General features: G+C 40.5%; 1 protein-coding gene across 1 annotated transcript in view; it reads right to left on the reverse strand.

The window, feature by feature from the left end:
• Positions 1-16,462, reverse strand: part of LOC124615515 (villin-1) — a 376,118-nt gene that overhangs the window by 231,501 nt on the left and 128,155 nt on the right. The window contains exon 2 of the mRNA XM_047143473.1: positions 10,063-10,116. Coding sequence (XP_046999429.1) covers positions 10,063-10,115 — 53 coding nt within the window. The 5' untranslated portion in view covers position 10,116. The remainder of the gene's footprint in view (positions 1-10,062; positions 10,117-16,462) is intronic.

Raw genomic sequence — 16,462 nt, forward strand, 5'->3', positions numbered from 1 at the left:
AGGTTGAATCGTGTTATTTCAAGTTTCTCTAATGATTTACAGTAAGTTTCCCTCAATCGCGAAGATTCAAGGTAAGCCGTATCGATACATAGTTGTTAATTTATTCTGAACACACATCATAAACAGGTGATAGATGATACATCAAATAAATGTCATTATAAATTTTAGTAGCTCAAAATTCCAAGTGGAACATGAAGAGAGGTATAAAGAGGGGACGAACACTTTTCTTGTAGTGATGACTCAGATCTCAATTCATGTATCAAACTCTTAACCTACAATGATAAAATAGTTAGGCAGATGCACTCCATTTCCTGTTTTGTAACACCGGATAAAATATCATCTTCTTAACATGCGATTATAGGTCGCAAGCGACAATGAATTGCTCGAAAATGAACTGTCCAATCGAACGCTGTTTTGGCCTTCAAGTCCTCAGTAAATAGTGAGATTATATATTCAGATATCATTTCAGTCATGTTTAATTGATAATGAGGCAGTTATAATTGTGGGCGTCCACGTAGGATATATGTACAGTTTCTGAGTACCTTGTTCGTCCTACCATCTCAAAATTGTAAAACAGAATTTCATTCGAGTACGCTTAGACGTAGAATCGGAACGGCTATCTTGAGTGCCAGAGACTGAAGTGTTCCTGCAACAAACTGAACTCACAAATAGTGGGAGGCTAGTGGCTGTTCAGTGCCAGAACCATCGTCGTGGCCGGGGTCTTTGGATCCGTTGCAGCTCTCGCAGGAGTCATCTCCTGATTCACTGTGATTATCAGATGCATTATCGCTATCAACCACGCTACATTTATTACAACGTGCGTCACTTAGTCTTTCATGATAACATTCTATTTCCTTATAAGGTATTACATTAGCCACACGATGAGATTCCATCAAAGTTTCAGAATTTCCCTTGCAGACTGCCTCTGACGTATACATACTTCTGCCAGCTAATTATTTTTGGGTACGTTTGCTTTCGCAGCAATCATAAATGTCCGAAATAAATATCTGAACTATCTGGAGACAGTGGGGACAAATTATTGCCCCTTTCGTCGAGAGGGCGAAGGTTTAACGCCAAAGATAAAAAAAAACTGGATAAACCCTGTTGCGCTGAACAAAATTATTCGGCAATGCTTTCTTTGGTGAGAGAAGGTGCTATAAAAATTTGACGAGAGAAACAACTGAAAACATTGAAGAAAATATTACAGAAACTTTCGTTCTGGAGGTGCCACCGTTTCGTAAGTTAAAAGCGCCACATGGCGCAGCAAATTACAACACAGAGGAAATAGTACAATCATTCTAACATTTCTTGACATGTCTGCATATAAAAGGAAATCAATTATAAATACGAAAAGCTAATAATAACAATAATGGCGTACTAGAAGTAACATCAGATGAGGTGCACGAGGCTATTCGAGTTGTAAAAAAGGTTCAAAAATGGTTCAAATGGCTCTGAGCACTATGGGACTCAACTGCTGAGGTCATTAGTCCCCTAGAACTTAGAACTAGTTAAACCTAACTAAGCTAAGGACATCACAAACATCCATGCCCGAGGCAGGATTCGAACCTGCGACCGTAGCGGTCTTGCGGTTCCAGACTGCAGCGCCTTTAACCGCACGGCCACTTCGGCCGGCTGTAAAAAAGGGAAAGACGTCTAGACATAATGGTGTTCCATCAAAAGTATTTAAAACTAGATACAAAATGAAATTAGAAAATTATTTACGGAATATCTGTATAAGAAGAAACTGCCTAAGCCGGGATAGTGCTGAAATTCCTGTAGTTTAGAAGAGACTATAAAGACAAAAGAATAAACACAGCTGTAACTGTGTCTTCTCCGTAATTTTCTAGGTACTAATTAAAAATAACATCACTAGGATAGACCGAACATTGAATAAACTAGCTTTAGAAGTGGATGTTGCACAGAGACCATTTGCAAGCCTTGAACTTAAGCACCGAATATATTAGCACACCTTGAGGCAGCGTTAGATTCAGTTTCAACAAAATCTGTCCTAGCAATCCTTGATAACTGAAGCATTCGTTCTACTTATGCAAGTGCTCTGACGAAAAAAATTTCTTAACTCTTTGACTACCAATTTTTTTCGGATAAAATACATTAATCTATGGTTATTTTAATCAATGTTGCAATCAGAAATAATGATGTGAAACAAATAATTACCCGCCGTTTCGATTTCGAACATGGGGAGGGGTGGGATATTCAGTGTTACAAGTACCTCTGGGATTTCAGAAGACAGTTACTCATAAATTACAAGGTATGCAGAAAACAGACACACATCAGTAGGTAGAGCACCCCTCCAAGTTTTTAACTCACGTTACAGCCGCTCAATATGGAGTCTGATTGTGACGTGTCAAACGTCAATATGTGCGCGCAGTTCAATGATAGGAATCGTTGGGAAGGCGCGACAGCAGGACGCTTTCGAAATCTGTTTATTTGGTTGCATGTCTGCAGGCGCGAACTAATTCGGTGGGACAACGCGGAACGGAACTGAGGTTTAACAATGGTACTTAAAGACAGCACAGCTTTCAAGTGCAACTGCTATTACAGACATTCTGCAAGCCATTAGCAAGCTTCACTTCACATGTGGAACATTGACACAATGTAATAATAGGCACCAAACACCCACAGATTCCCATTCAATGTGTCATGAGACACATACGTCCCAATGGTAGTCAACGGATTAATGCCGTAGCTTCCTAGGAAAAGCTTTCGGGTTTACAAACTGGGAAAGCAGTCTTGATCGTCACGGTGCCGGCAGAACGGCGCACAAAGATGTTAGTATCTGGGGTGAGCCAGGCAGGTGCCGGCCATGTGGCCGAGCGGATCTAGGCGCTTCGGTTTGGAACCGCGCGACCGCTACGGTCGCAGGTTCGAATCCTGCCTCGGACATGGATGTGTGTGATGTCCTTAGGTCAGTCCGGAACCGCGCGACTGCTACGGTCGCAGGTTCTAATCCTGCCTCGGGCATGGATGTGTGTGATGTCCCTAGGTTAGTTAGGTTTAAGTAGTTCAAAGTTCTAGGCGACTGATGACCTCAGAAGTTAATTCGCATAGTGCTCAGAGCCATTTGAACCATTTTGTCCTTAGGTTAGTTAGGTTTAAGTAGTTCTAAGTTCTGGTGGACTGATGACCTCAGATGTTAAGCCCCATAGTGCTCAGAGCCATTTTAACCAGGCAGGTGACTGGCGGAAACTGAGTAGCGAGTAAAGCAAGCTTGTCAGCGTCAACCATAAAGTGTACTTTACGTTTCGGTTTCCATTCAGACAGGAGCGACCTAAGATAGCAGAGATGGACCAACAGCTAGCAGAAACTCTTAGGTTGCTAGAAAACTAAGTCCTCGGTATGCTATATGACTTTGCAGCCACTCAGGTCTGTGATAACGCCGGATGAAATACATGAAGAGTTTATTACAGATTTTAGTAGATTTGAACTAAGTCCACTGCAGAGCAGACAAGTGGTGTATTCCTCCGCAACCAGAATCTGGGATTGCGAATCGTGAGAATATTTAGCTTACCATTTGAAGCACCAACTGAAGCAAGATATTGCCACATTATTTTGAGAAGGCGGTGGCTTACAAGTTCTAAATATTTTTTGAAAAATCAATCACACATATGATAACAAACGTATGAGGCGAAGTCAGTCTACGTGCTTCACTCCATTAACTAATTACCATGTGTGTGTGTTGGATGCTTTGCTGTATAATGTGATTTTGATGCAGTTAATTTTTAGCAGTCGTATAGAAGAAGTGTCGTACTGCTGAAGCTTCCAGTCGGGTAGACCAGTCGCCTGGTTCAAGTCTTTTTATCTGACGCCACTTCGGCGACTTTCTTGGCCAAGAGGATGATACGAAGGCAACACGACACCCAGTCCCAGTCCTAGTACCAGGCGGGAATCGGACCCTGGCCCCTCGCATTGAATTCTGACGCGCTGAAGACTCAGCTATGGAGGCGGACACAAATCTAAATACAAGCTGTTGTGATCTGTCCTGTAATTGATGTCATTTTATTCCTGCAGATGGTCTGTTATATGGCCGAAACTGGTTCTTGGTGATGAAATGGCATACAGATACAGCGCAAGTCACGAATTTTCAACTACATATTCTTTCCTGGCGTCATACCGAATGGTCTCGCAAATCGCAGGACAGAAATGCCGACATAACAGGTTCTTTAATGTAAGTAATTGAGTTAGAGCTACGCGAATTAGTCTGAAAATACGTTCCATATTATCTAAATATTTCAGAATACAAACAGTTTATAACATATGTGATACTCCTGTGGAACAGTGCCCGGTGTACGCAGAGTTCAGCTATACAGCGTGCAACCGCAAATGAAATTCCTAAGTCAGGTACGGTACTAGATGGAACCACATAACGACATACGCAGATAAATTTGGAAATAGGGGAATGGAGGGGGGGGGGGGAGATGCATGACGCCTTCGGAACGATAAAACTCTGGCATCACAGAAAAGGCAGCCGATGTGGGAAAGTTAGTTAGAGGACATGCGAGACAGTCGATCGCTAGAAATCCAATAACATGGCAGAATCCACAAAACGAGCAGCAACAAAGGAACACACAACGTTAAAAGAGACGAATGATAAATAAATTAGCAGGATACCGAGAACTGAATGTAATCTAACGAGGGAATATGAAGTATTTCGATTTCGTATCCGCAAGACAAATATGAGAGGCCAAGCAACGTGAGCAGCAGTCTCACGGAACGACAAACCGCAGTCTGTACAGACTTCCAGCCTGCCACTGAAAATAAATGCAGAATATATCTACTTAAAACAGCAGATAAAAATTCGCTTGATGCCTTCCTACGAGAGAGAGACTCCATTCCCTCCAAGCTAATTATGTAAGTGTAGACCAGATATGGCTCAAATTCAAAGACACAGTATCGACAGCAATAGATAGATTCATACCGCATAAGTTAATAACAGATGAGAATGATCCACCATGGTACACAAAACACGTCAGAGCACTGTTGCAGAAGCAAAGAAAAAAGCATGCCAAATTCAGAAGAACGCAAAATCCCCAAGACTGGCTAAGTTTCATGAAAGCTCGAAATTTAGTGCGGACTTCAATGCGAGATGCTTTTAATAGTTCCAACAATTAACCTAGCAAGATGAAACATTTATGCATGAAAACAACAGAAAGCTAAAGTCAATGGTAGAAAACCCAAAGAGATTCTGGTCGTACGTAAAGTACACCAGTGGCAAAATAACAGTACCATCACTGCACGATGGCGATGGATATGTTACCGATGATGGTGTCACTTAAGTGGAGTTACTAAATACAGTTTTCCGTAATTCCTTCACGTTCACCCTAGAATTGCTTATGTGTTTACGATCCATACCAAGTACGACTGATAGAGTATACTGAGGGTATACAAATAACGGCAGCACGAATGGTCTCAGGTTTCTTTTTAATCCACAGGACAATGACACGGAAAACCTGAACTGACAGACCCATATCACTGACCTCAATTTGCGGTAGGATTTTGGAGCATATACTGTACTCGAACATCATGAATCACCTTGAAGAAAACGACTTATTGATACATAACCAACAAGGATTCAGAAAATATCGTTCTTGTGCAACACAGCTAGCTCTTTATTCCCATGAAGTAATGAGTGCTGTCGACAAGGGATCTTAAATCGATTCCATTTTCCTAGATTTCCAGAAGGCTTTTGATACCGTTCCTCACAAGCGATTATTAATCAAATTGCGTGCATATGGAGTATCATCTCAGTTGTACGACTGGATTCGTGATTTCCTTTCAGAGAGGGCAGAGTTCGTAGTGATAAATGGTAAATCATCGAGTAGAATAGAAGCGATATCTGGCATTCCGCAAGGTAGTGTCATAGGCCCTCTGCTGTTCCTGATTTACATAAACGACCTAGGTGATAATCTGTGCACCCCCTTAAATTGTTTACAGATGACGCTGTAATTTACAGTCTAATAAAATCATCAGACGATCAATTCCAATTACAAAATGATCTAGAGAGAATTTCTGTATGGCGCGAAAAGTGGCAATTGGCACTAAACAAAGAAAAGTGCGAGGTCATCAACATGGGAACTAAAAGAAATCCGATAAATTTTGGATATACGATAAATCGCACAAATCTAAGGGATTACAATTCGACTAAATACCTAGGAATTACAATTACGAGCAACTTAAATTGGAAAGACCACGTAGATAATATTGTGGGGAAGGCGAAACAAAGACTGCGCTTTGTTGGCAGAACTTAGTAGATGCGACAAAGCCACTAAAGATAAAGCCTACATTACACTTATCCGTCCTCTGCTGGAATATTGCTGCGCGGTGTGGGATCCTTACCAGGTAGGATTGACGGAGGACATCGAAAAGGGCAAAGAAGGGCAGCTCGTTTCGTGTTATCGCGCAATGGGGGTGAGAGTGTCACTGAAATGACACGCGAGTTGGGGTGGCAGTCACTGAAACAAAGGCGGTTTTCATGCGGCGAGATGTATTTACGAAATTTCAATAACCAACTATCTCTTCCGAATGCGAAAATATTTTGATGACACCCACCTACGTAGGGAGAAATGATCATCATAATAAAATAAGCGTAATCAGAGCTCGAACGGAAAGATTTAGGTGTTCCTTTTTCCCACGCTCCATTCGAGAGTGGAATGGTAGAGAAGTAGTATGAAAACGGTTCGATGAACCCTCTGCCAGGCACTTAAGTGATAGTTACAGAGTAACCATGTAGATGTGCTTTTGAAGATCTCTGAGGCTGTAAAAACAACAATAATAAATACAATAGTTAGCATTACAGTTGAAGAGGCATTGACATCCTTAAAAAGAGCATTTGTAGAAGTTGGACGTATAAGTATACGTATAATAAACGTAACTGCAAAGAAAATGTAGCTAGCAATAGAAACACTCAACCAATCGACAAATGAAGGAAACACAAAAATATTCGGAAAAAGAAAGGAACCTAGCAATGTGAAACATTTTTACATGAAAACAACAGGAAGCTTAAGTCAATTTCCTACAGTATATTTATGAAGAAATCTAAACGAAAATGCTCGTCGGTAGGACAGTTTCAGGATATAGAAAACCAACATAGCTTTCAGTGAAATGAGAAGCAAAGGCGTCAGCATTAAGAGTACAAAAGTAATTACACGTGTTAATCGCAGAGGAGAACGCGTGTAGGTGGAAAGAGTACGTCGAGTATTTTCAGAAGGGGAGAAACATTATAATGTGATAAAAATAAAGAAATGTGTGTTAATTTGGGAGTTGTAGAGGAGCGACTTCTAATCTCACACAGCTTTGGAAGACTCGCGTTAAAACAAGGCAGAAGGAATAGAGACAATTCCTGCTGAATTTCTGAAATCACTTTGGATAATGACAACCAAATGATGATTCAAGTTACTGTCTAGAATCTGTAAGACTGAAGACATGCCAGCGGATTTTCGGAAGAATATCCTCCACGCAGTCCTGGAGGTAACGAAAGAAAATTGAGGATCAGGTAGACGGTTATCAGTTTAGCCTGAGGATGGAAAAATTCTCATTTGCTTAATGATAAAGGAAAGACTCAAGTAAGATTAAGATACTCTCATAGATCTGTCGACATATAAAAATCGTTCTCAGTTTAAAACGATACAAAATGTTTGAAATCTTCAGAAAAATAGGTATATGGGAGAGGAAAAGAGGCTAATATATATTATGCACTAGAACAAAGAGGGAACAATTACAATAGAAGAAACAGATAAATTCTCGGGTTAAAATCTGTGTAACGCAGGGGTGCAATAATTCTCCTTTACAGTTCAACCTGCATATCGAAAAAGCAATGAATAAAGTAAGAGGTTCAGAAATGGAGTTAAAGAGTAAAATGCGCCAATGACAAGCTTCGATGATGACGCTGATGTCCTATGAGAAGGTGAGGATGAGTTATCTGTTGAATGAGCTGAAAAGCAAGAAGCACATAACATGTACAGGAAGTAAACAAAGGAAAGGAGGAAGTATTAAGCAGCAGCAGAAATGAGACCAGCGACAAAATTAGTATCGAAATTGAGACCACGTAGTTGATAAAGTCAAGGAATTCTGCTATCTTGGAAGCAATATAAAGCGCGACGAGAGAAACAAGGAGGATATAAGAAAAGCAGACAAGCTAAGTCAAAGCGAGCAACCCCTCTCCCCCCCCCCCCCTCCCTCACCCTTTTATCCAATGGGTCTACTGGTATCAAACATAATATTTAATTTGAGGGGATACATTTCTAAGCTAGTACGTCTTGGACGCTGCATTGTTTAGAAGTGAATCACGGTCGACGAATACACCGAAGCAGAAGCGTGTCTAAGCGTCTTAACTGTGGTGTTACAGAAAGCTGTAGCCGTAGATTATAAAAATCGTAGAGAAAAACAGATCAGAAAGACTGGACTATATGCAATAAATAATTGATGATGTTGGGTGTGGGTGATATTCTGAGATGAAGAGAGAGGTTGAGCTTGTGCAACGTACTCCCGATAAAAACCGTAAAGGAATCCAAAGCGTGAAATGCTGCATTACGTTTCCAAGAGTTCGAAATTGTTTTCTGACTCACTAGTATCGATGCATGTTCTCCGAACTACACGCAAGATGGTAATCCAGAACTAGTTATCAGCCAGCAAATTCTTTCAGAGAACAATATCAACGTTGCTGTGAGATTAAATAGGCATGTCCCTTAATCCGATTGTATCAGCGGCAGCGCCATCTCGAAGCTCAGAATTCGCACGCGTGAAATTCTTTCAGTGCATTAATGAGCAGAGCAGTACATTCAGTTGAAGGACCCGAATACTCCACTTACGAGACTACAGTCCACAATTTTTAGCGAAAGTACATTGTAGTACGAATTTAGCTGAACGCCAAAGACTGAGCTTCAAATTAAATAGTGACGGTGAAAGATGTGTAATCTTCATCGATAAGACTACGCATTGAAGCCTGGCAATTGCGCTCACATTTTCTGCTGGCTGGAAGTAGTAAGTTGAAGTACAGGATGTCTGGCGACGTAAGCGCTGTGTCCAGGTCAGCTCGGATGCCGCATATGCTCTGGCTCGTTGCTCAGATGTTAGGCGAGCAGCGTATCGGTATTTGCGACCTTAAAAGAATTTAGGAACAAGAAGTCGTTGCACCATTTCGCAATTTAGATTTGTATGTGAACGTCTGCATGCATACTTTTTCTCAGAAAGCCGTCATATGATGCATAGCAGACGGTACGTTGTACCAACGCAAGGATTCCCTTTCCTGCTACACTCGCAAAGGGAGCGAAAGAAAACCGACTACCAGTAGGCTACGCCTTCTTACGAGCCGTCAGGTCTCATATTTTCGCGGTCCTCGCACGAGATGTAACCCCTCACCTGGTGATGATCCGAAAACTCTAGCGATACTCAAGTATGGCTCATACAGTGTTCTACTGATGATACCTTTTATAGAGGCGCTATACTTTCTTAGAATTCTCCCAATAAACAGTTGTCGACCAATCGCCTTTCTTGCTACCAACCTAACGTGCTCTTTCCATATTCTCAAGGTTGTTTCCACTAGGCTGCAGAAGTTTCGCTGGAAAGCCCTTATTTATCCTCCATACATCTGCGATCCCTCCCCATCTGATTTCCAAATTTTTGGAGTCCTGAAGAAAGACATTCGTGGCAGTCGATTTGCTCTGGACGAAGAGGTGGACGCCTTGGTAGAATCATCGTTCCATAGGAAACCGCAAACTTTTTCCATGTAGGCATTGGCCGTCATGTCTCACAGTAGGACAAATGCATTAACAGTTGAGGCGATTAGTTTTGAAACAATAAACAGTTTACTTACTTTTTTTGCGATGTGTCTCGTTTTCATTTGACTAGCCCTCCCAGTGCGAAAATATAAACAGAAAATCAGCATATAAAGTCATCGCAGAAAGCTGAAGTGTAAGAGAATGAGGCACGCTTACAGCGTGTTAAAGTATTTTAGCTTCTATATTAAATCATACCTTGTGAAAGAACGGCAGATGTCCTTAGTGACCTGAAAGATATTGTCCTAACTAATAACCTTCGTCTACGTACCTCTCCTGTTGGACGGTCAGGCTGTTACGCTGAACACTTCTGCATTCAGGCATCCTGTAATCGATAATGTGAAATCAGATTGTGCCATCTACACTGAATAATTAAAGACTAACTCTAGATAAAATATCAAATACACACTAACAACGAGTCCTTCACAATTGAGTCTTACCAGCTCGTAACGTTTTAAGCAAATTCCTTTAGTATCAAATGTTCAGAGCAAACATACCGTGATTTATAGTTAGTGCACAGAAAAAATGAAGTTTGTGTCGACAAAGTTCTTTGCTAGTACTAAAAGTGAAAACGTTGATGAAAAATCATTCATCGCACATTGTCTAATCTAGCTGTAAAGAAAGTTCACCTTCCATGCGGATTCCTTTAGGTGGTACACAATAACGGCGACAATGTTTTATGTTCTGAGAGCAGACAAAATGTTGAAGTTCTCAACACAACATCATTATTTTCAAGTAATGCCGTGAATGTAATAAGTTAATATTAATAAGTGAAACTACGTAACTGTGTTCATTTTGCCTGCTTCATATCACCGAGCGATAGCGAAAGATACTTCCTATGTGACGGGTTTGATTAGTACTGGTCGCGGAAAACCTAACGGCCACCGGCCACCCCGCACTAGAAGATGCCGCTGGATTCGTCTGCGCCACTGATTTAGAATTGTTGTACATTGGTAAACAAAGAATTGTATTATTCTAAATGTACCATATCAAATGTTGTGAGATTGTTAATGACTAAGGTGTGTCCGTCTGCCGAACTGATCCTCGCAACTTTGAAAGCATTACAGTTGGTTATGGCGCGAAGTTTTGTTATGTATTGTGAGTCGTCAGCTATGAAGGATATAAAGTTGATGCGCAAGGTTTTTTACTATATACTAGTCAAAGATGTCCTGAAAACTTTAATAATTAATTAGACAGAAGTCGTAAGACCCGCTGGAGGTTGGTTTTACAGAAATTGAAATGATCAGTCAAACAGTTTGCAGCGACTAAAGTAATTTAACTGAAGATAGGAAGTGAGTGGTCTAAGATAAAAAACATTAATGTCTCTTCGTTTTTACGAAGATTGAAGCAAAGACTATAACCGGTAATAAAAATTTTTTGAATCAACATTTATTAGCAACATGTCAGCTGCAATACATGATCTATGGAATATCTATGGAACAGCAACGTCAGAGAATCCTGTACGTTCCCATAGCTACGGTAAACTCAATACGACGTAAAGAATACTTTGCACGACAAGAAGTTTTCTCGCTCTAGTGGCATAATCTTAGAGAGCTTAAGAAGCACTTGTAACAGTAGGCGAAGAGACTAGGTCGCAAATATAGCAATGAAAAAAATGTACAGAAAAATCACCTCTAAGAAGTGACCACTCAGAACCGACATAGACAATACGCGACAGGGGTTTCATTGCACTCCCAAAGCATTTAACCACTTATTGCTACCGCATTGCGGCAGGACCTGATGTCAGACTAGAAAATAACACTACAAGTGTCATGCGAAAACTTGGAGTCCTCTGGCTGCGAATGGAAGTCTAAATCGCTGACATATTTCCATTCATTACGTTTCCTGCTACTGCTATCATAAGATCTGTACATGAGATGAAAGAAGCAGTAGAGAGAGGTTTTGCGTGTAGGAAGCGGAGATGAAGCTGTCATCAGCCCGAAGTTTGATTTGAACACTACAGGGCTTTTCTAGGCACGGCCCTACTGAAGATGGCACGTCATCGCCTTCTTCTATTTTGAATAGAGTTACTCCGCCAGTTATAGTATAACTTGGAATCTGGGCACAGCGGCTCGGCATTTTTCATGTTAATAATTAATTCCTGAGGATCAAGAAATGATGAAAAATAGATAACAGTCTTAAGACGCTATCTGCCAACGAAAATAAAATTAAAAAAATCACCCAATATAATGTACAATTCATAAAATAAAGTTTAGTGTCAGTTGCAACAAGATCACCCAATAAATTGTACGATTCATAAAATAAATTTTAGTGTCAGTTGCAACAAGACTTGTGCCTTAACTTGGCACCTGTCAGAACCAATCGAAAGTTTACTGGGATATAGGTGTTCGCCTAGAGGTAACGCTAGGGGGAATACGTTTCCTTCGTTTTTCAAGTCGTATACACATAAAATGCGCGGCACCGACCCCCCTCTGAGAGGAAAATGGAGTTACCTTGACATAACCGTTAACTGTAGAGTCAAACAACTTTTGTAGTCCTGTCTTCCTCACTTGCGTGTAATATTACGGTAAACTGATAATTTTTTACTTATGGACCGTCTGACAGCAACTGAATAATTGTGTTTTATTCAGTTGCTGTCAGACGGTCCATAAGTAAAAAATTATCAATATACTGTAATGTTAATCAAACAATTTCATCCATTGTAATCTGTATTACAAGTCAACACAATTTAGTAGACTGTTTGGAAAAATACCATGTCTACAGTCACAGTAAAATATATTTAAAACTTAAGTTCTACGTAATTTTGAAGAAGATATAACGAATACTTGCTATATTTTTCTGAATTCCGCACGTAGCTATTGCAGTAATCTATAATGCTAATCTTATGAATGTGAAATCGTACTCATTGAAGTCATACTTTATAATTTAACCTATAGTGTTTGTGATTAAAAAGGCTATATATATACCTCAATGAAAAAGAACTTACATATCACCCAGCAGCGCTGCCTCTAACCTGGCACTTTTATTTCAGTAAATCTCTGGGCCGAGTTGGCGGTTGGCCTCTCACGTCGATACATGTCTTATTAAAACAAACTTAAGCAGTTCGCCGCTGCACCTCCGAGGATGTCTCCCGAAGTTGGAGACGAAACGTCAGGAGAGAGTTTTATACTTCGACCACGGCCTATCAGCCCGGAAGTTTTAAGTGAAAACTTAAGCTTTTTTGCAGGTTCGTATGATTTGGTGATTAGTGTTCTAATTTTGTCGGCTGAAAAGGAGTAAAAAAACACCTCCCTTTCTTATGGTGCTTAATCTTAATTACACGTCTGATCATGGCAACAGCCAAAAGTCTTGATAAATCGTGAATGAAGTCATCTAACGGCTTTATTGGCGAAAATTCATTATGGTCGCGCATTCGTTTAGTAAATTTATGCTCTGCAACTGGAGAATTTACACAGAATAGTTTAATTACTTGTTCTAGCTTGTACCTAAAATTTTCTATTGTCTTAAGTATTTCTAAAGCATAATTTACTGGAAAAAATGAAAAGCAATAAAATTTCAGCAGAGTTCAAGTACGAATAGCTTCCCAAATTTGGTTTCGAGAACATTGTTTTTATATTGAATTACCATCCAATTACAATTTTCTTCTGTTGCTATACAAGAGAGCAACTGTAAAAACTATACATCTCCGTCTATACTCAGCAAACCACTGTGCAATATTTAACGGAGTCCCCTTCGAATGTCCAGCCGAATTTTTTATACCATTGTAGGAGCAATATTTCGAAGATCGACCCACTCATCTACCTCAGGTGCTGCGAGCTGTGTTTTTTCGCGTACTTGCTGCCTGGACTCCAACCTGACTGTGAACTTGTGTTGGTGTCGAGCCGCTATTTACAGCCGAGTTCGACTCCCAGCACTTGATACGCCTTTTGGTATCCGCACTGCTGTTCCCTGAAACGTACATTCACTCAGCGCGTTCCAGCTCTGGTGGATGAGATAGCCAGCGAAACCTTAATAAATTTTTTGAATTGAACCGTCTGTCCCGGTTTACTAGGTTTTCCGACGCCTTTGTTTCGGCATACTCCACAAAGTGGAACGACAGCGTGATGGTAAAAAAAAACTCGAAATTTTTTTATTACGGAATTCGAATGTATAAACATTGAAGAATTATTCCCCAAAATTATATGCGCGAAATCAAAAAAATAACGATTCTGTGAGCGTTTCAAGCCTAGCGTGCGCGGCACTGCTAGACATCAGAGAACCGGTTCTATACTCACGCTCCCTTTTTATACAGACCTGAGTAAATCTGATTTGCTGGGGCGTTGTTTGGGCGGATTTACTCAAAATGAGAACGAAAGTTTCAGTAGTCTCATTTGGAGATAAGCTACAAAAATAATATTCATGCGAAGCGTAGTTGTCGATATTGCTTCAAATTTGGCCACATGTCTATTGAATGTAGACCATACTTCATTAATGCACGTGGCCAACTCCCTTCAAATCGAAATCGGCGATGAAGTGCGCCGATTCTATGAAGACAGAGACGTCAGCAGCGATGCGCTCAGCGACAAAAATGGCTTTTAGGCCGAAAATGAGAGATTATCAGGTGAAAGTATCAGAAAGTGGTCATCCACTAGCCGGGGCGATAGTTATTTTGGACCAGGCATCGACGATAACCCGTAAGTTTCAAGCTCGTCCCTTTTTATATATTATGATAAATACTTGTCAAACTTTAAACACGTTTTTCTCAAAACTATGTTTCCGGCATGGTTGTCGTCGCCCACGCTCCAATTTTATCCGATTTTAATGATTTTTGATCTCCCTTCAAGCAAATTGAATTCTCTGCAGTTCATCGTAGTCGATTTTTTTATGTTGATATTTAGTATTTTTTTCGGCCAAAAATGGCCATTTTTCAAACACCTATAAGTTCACTCTTTTTTTTTTTTTCAAATCTCTACGAAGAACTAAAATTACATCTGTAAGGATCAGGGTGGTATGTTAATTTCATGTTTCAGATGACCACAACCGGGGCCACGGCGACAACCGTCGATCTGCCTCCTTTCAGAGCTGCCTCAGGAAAGTTCCAGTTAGACAGTGAATATATTAATATTTTCAATAAAATACCGGTAAAAAATTCAATGTATGCTTTATTCATTGCAGCAAACCCCATTTGCTTACTACATTCCGGCACGGAGAAAAAAATGCTTAGTTTGATCAATATTTTCGTCTGTAATTCTGTCATTCGCCCTCAGTTACTCTCTTCCAGTAACTTGAGGTTTGCTACATGATAATGGTACAGTTGTATTTTATTTCATTTCAAGAATCATCTCTAGAAAAGCCGAGACTTCACGTCACTGTACAGTGCTTGATGGAGGGTACGTCTCATACTTCCAAGTATTTCGGCTCCGCCCGTTCTAGTCGTATATGGAACACGGAAATAGAGAGTGTTAACCGCCTCTGTGCAAACTGTCATCAGTTTAGTATCGCATCAGTGCCCCCCTCGGGGGCAACACGTAGGGATTTGTAATGCATTCTTAGATTCTTAACTTAGTACTTGTTGAAACTACAGAGGCAAGCTTTCGCGGGATAGCTGACGTCTGTCTTGAACTGTCTACATCTACATCTACATGGTTACTCTGTAATTCACACTTAAGTGCCTGGCAGAGGGTTCATCGAAACACTTTCATACTACTTCTCTACCATTCCATTCTCGAATGGAGCGTGGGAAAAAGGAACACCTAAATCTTTCCGTTCTAGCTCTGATTTCTCTTATTTTATTATGATGATCATTTCTCCCTACGTAGGTGGCTATCAACAAAATATTTTCGCATTCGGAAGAGATAGTTGGTTATTGAAATTTCGTAAATAGATCTCACCGCAAAGAATACCGCCTTTGTTTCAGTGACTGCCACCCCAACTCGCGTGTCATATCAGTGACACTCTCACCCCCATTGCGCGATAACACGGAACGAGCTGCCCTTCTTTGCCCTTTTTCGATGTCCCCCGTCAATCCTACCTGGTAAGGATCCCACACCGCGCAGCAATATTCGAGCAGAGGACGGATAAGTGTAATGTAGGCTTTATCTTTAGTGGCTTTGTCGCATCTGCTAAGTTCTGCCAACAAAGCGCAGTCTTTGTTTCGCCTTCCCCACAATATTATCTACGTGGTCTTTCCAATTTAAGTTGCTCGTAATTGTAATTCCTAGGTATTTAGTCGAATTGTAATCCCTTAGATTTGTGTGATTTATCGTATACCCAAAATTTATCGGATTTCTTTTAGTTCCCATGTTGATGACCTCGCACTTTTCTTTGTTTAGTGCCAATTGCCACTTTTCGCGCCATACAGAAATTCTCTCTAGATCATTTTGTAATTGGAATTGATCGTCTGATGATTTTATTAGACTGTAAATTACAGCGTCATCTGTAAACAATTTAAGGGGGTGCACAGATTATCACCTAGGTCGTTTATGTAAATCAGGAACAGCAGAAGGCCTATGTCACTACCTTGCGGAATGCCAGATATCGCTTCTATTCTACTCGATGATTTACCATTTATCACTACGAACTGTGCCCTCTCTGAAAGGAAATCACGAATCCAGTCGTACAACTGAGATGATACTCCATATGCACGCAATTTGATTAATAGTCGCTTGTGAGGAACGGTATCAAAAGCCTTCTGGAAATCTAGGAAAATGGAATCGATTTAAGATCCCTTG

This window comes from Schistocerca americana, chromosome 5 (assembly GCF_021461395.2).
Source record: "Schistocerca americana isolate TAMUIC-IGC-003095 chromosome 5, iqSchAmer2.1, whole genome shotgun sequence".
Lineage (NCBI taxonomy): Eukaryota > Metazoa > Arthropoda > Insecta > Orthoptera > Acrididae > Schistocerca > Schistocerca americana.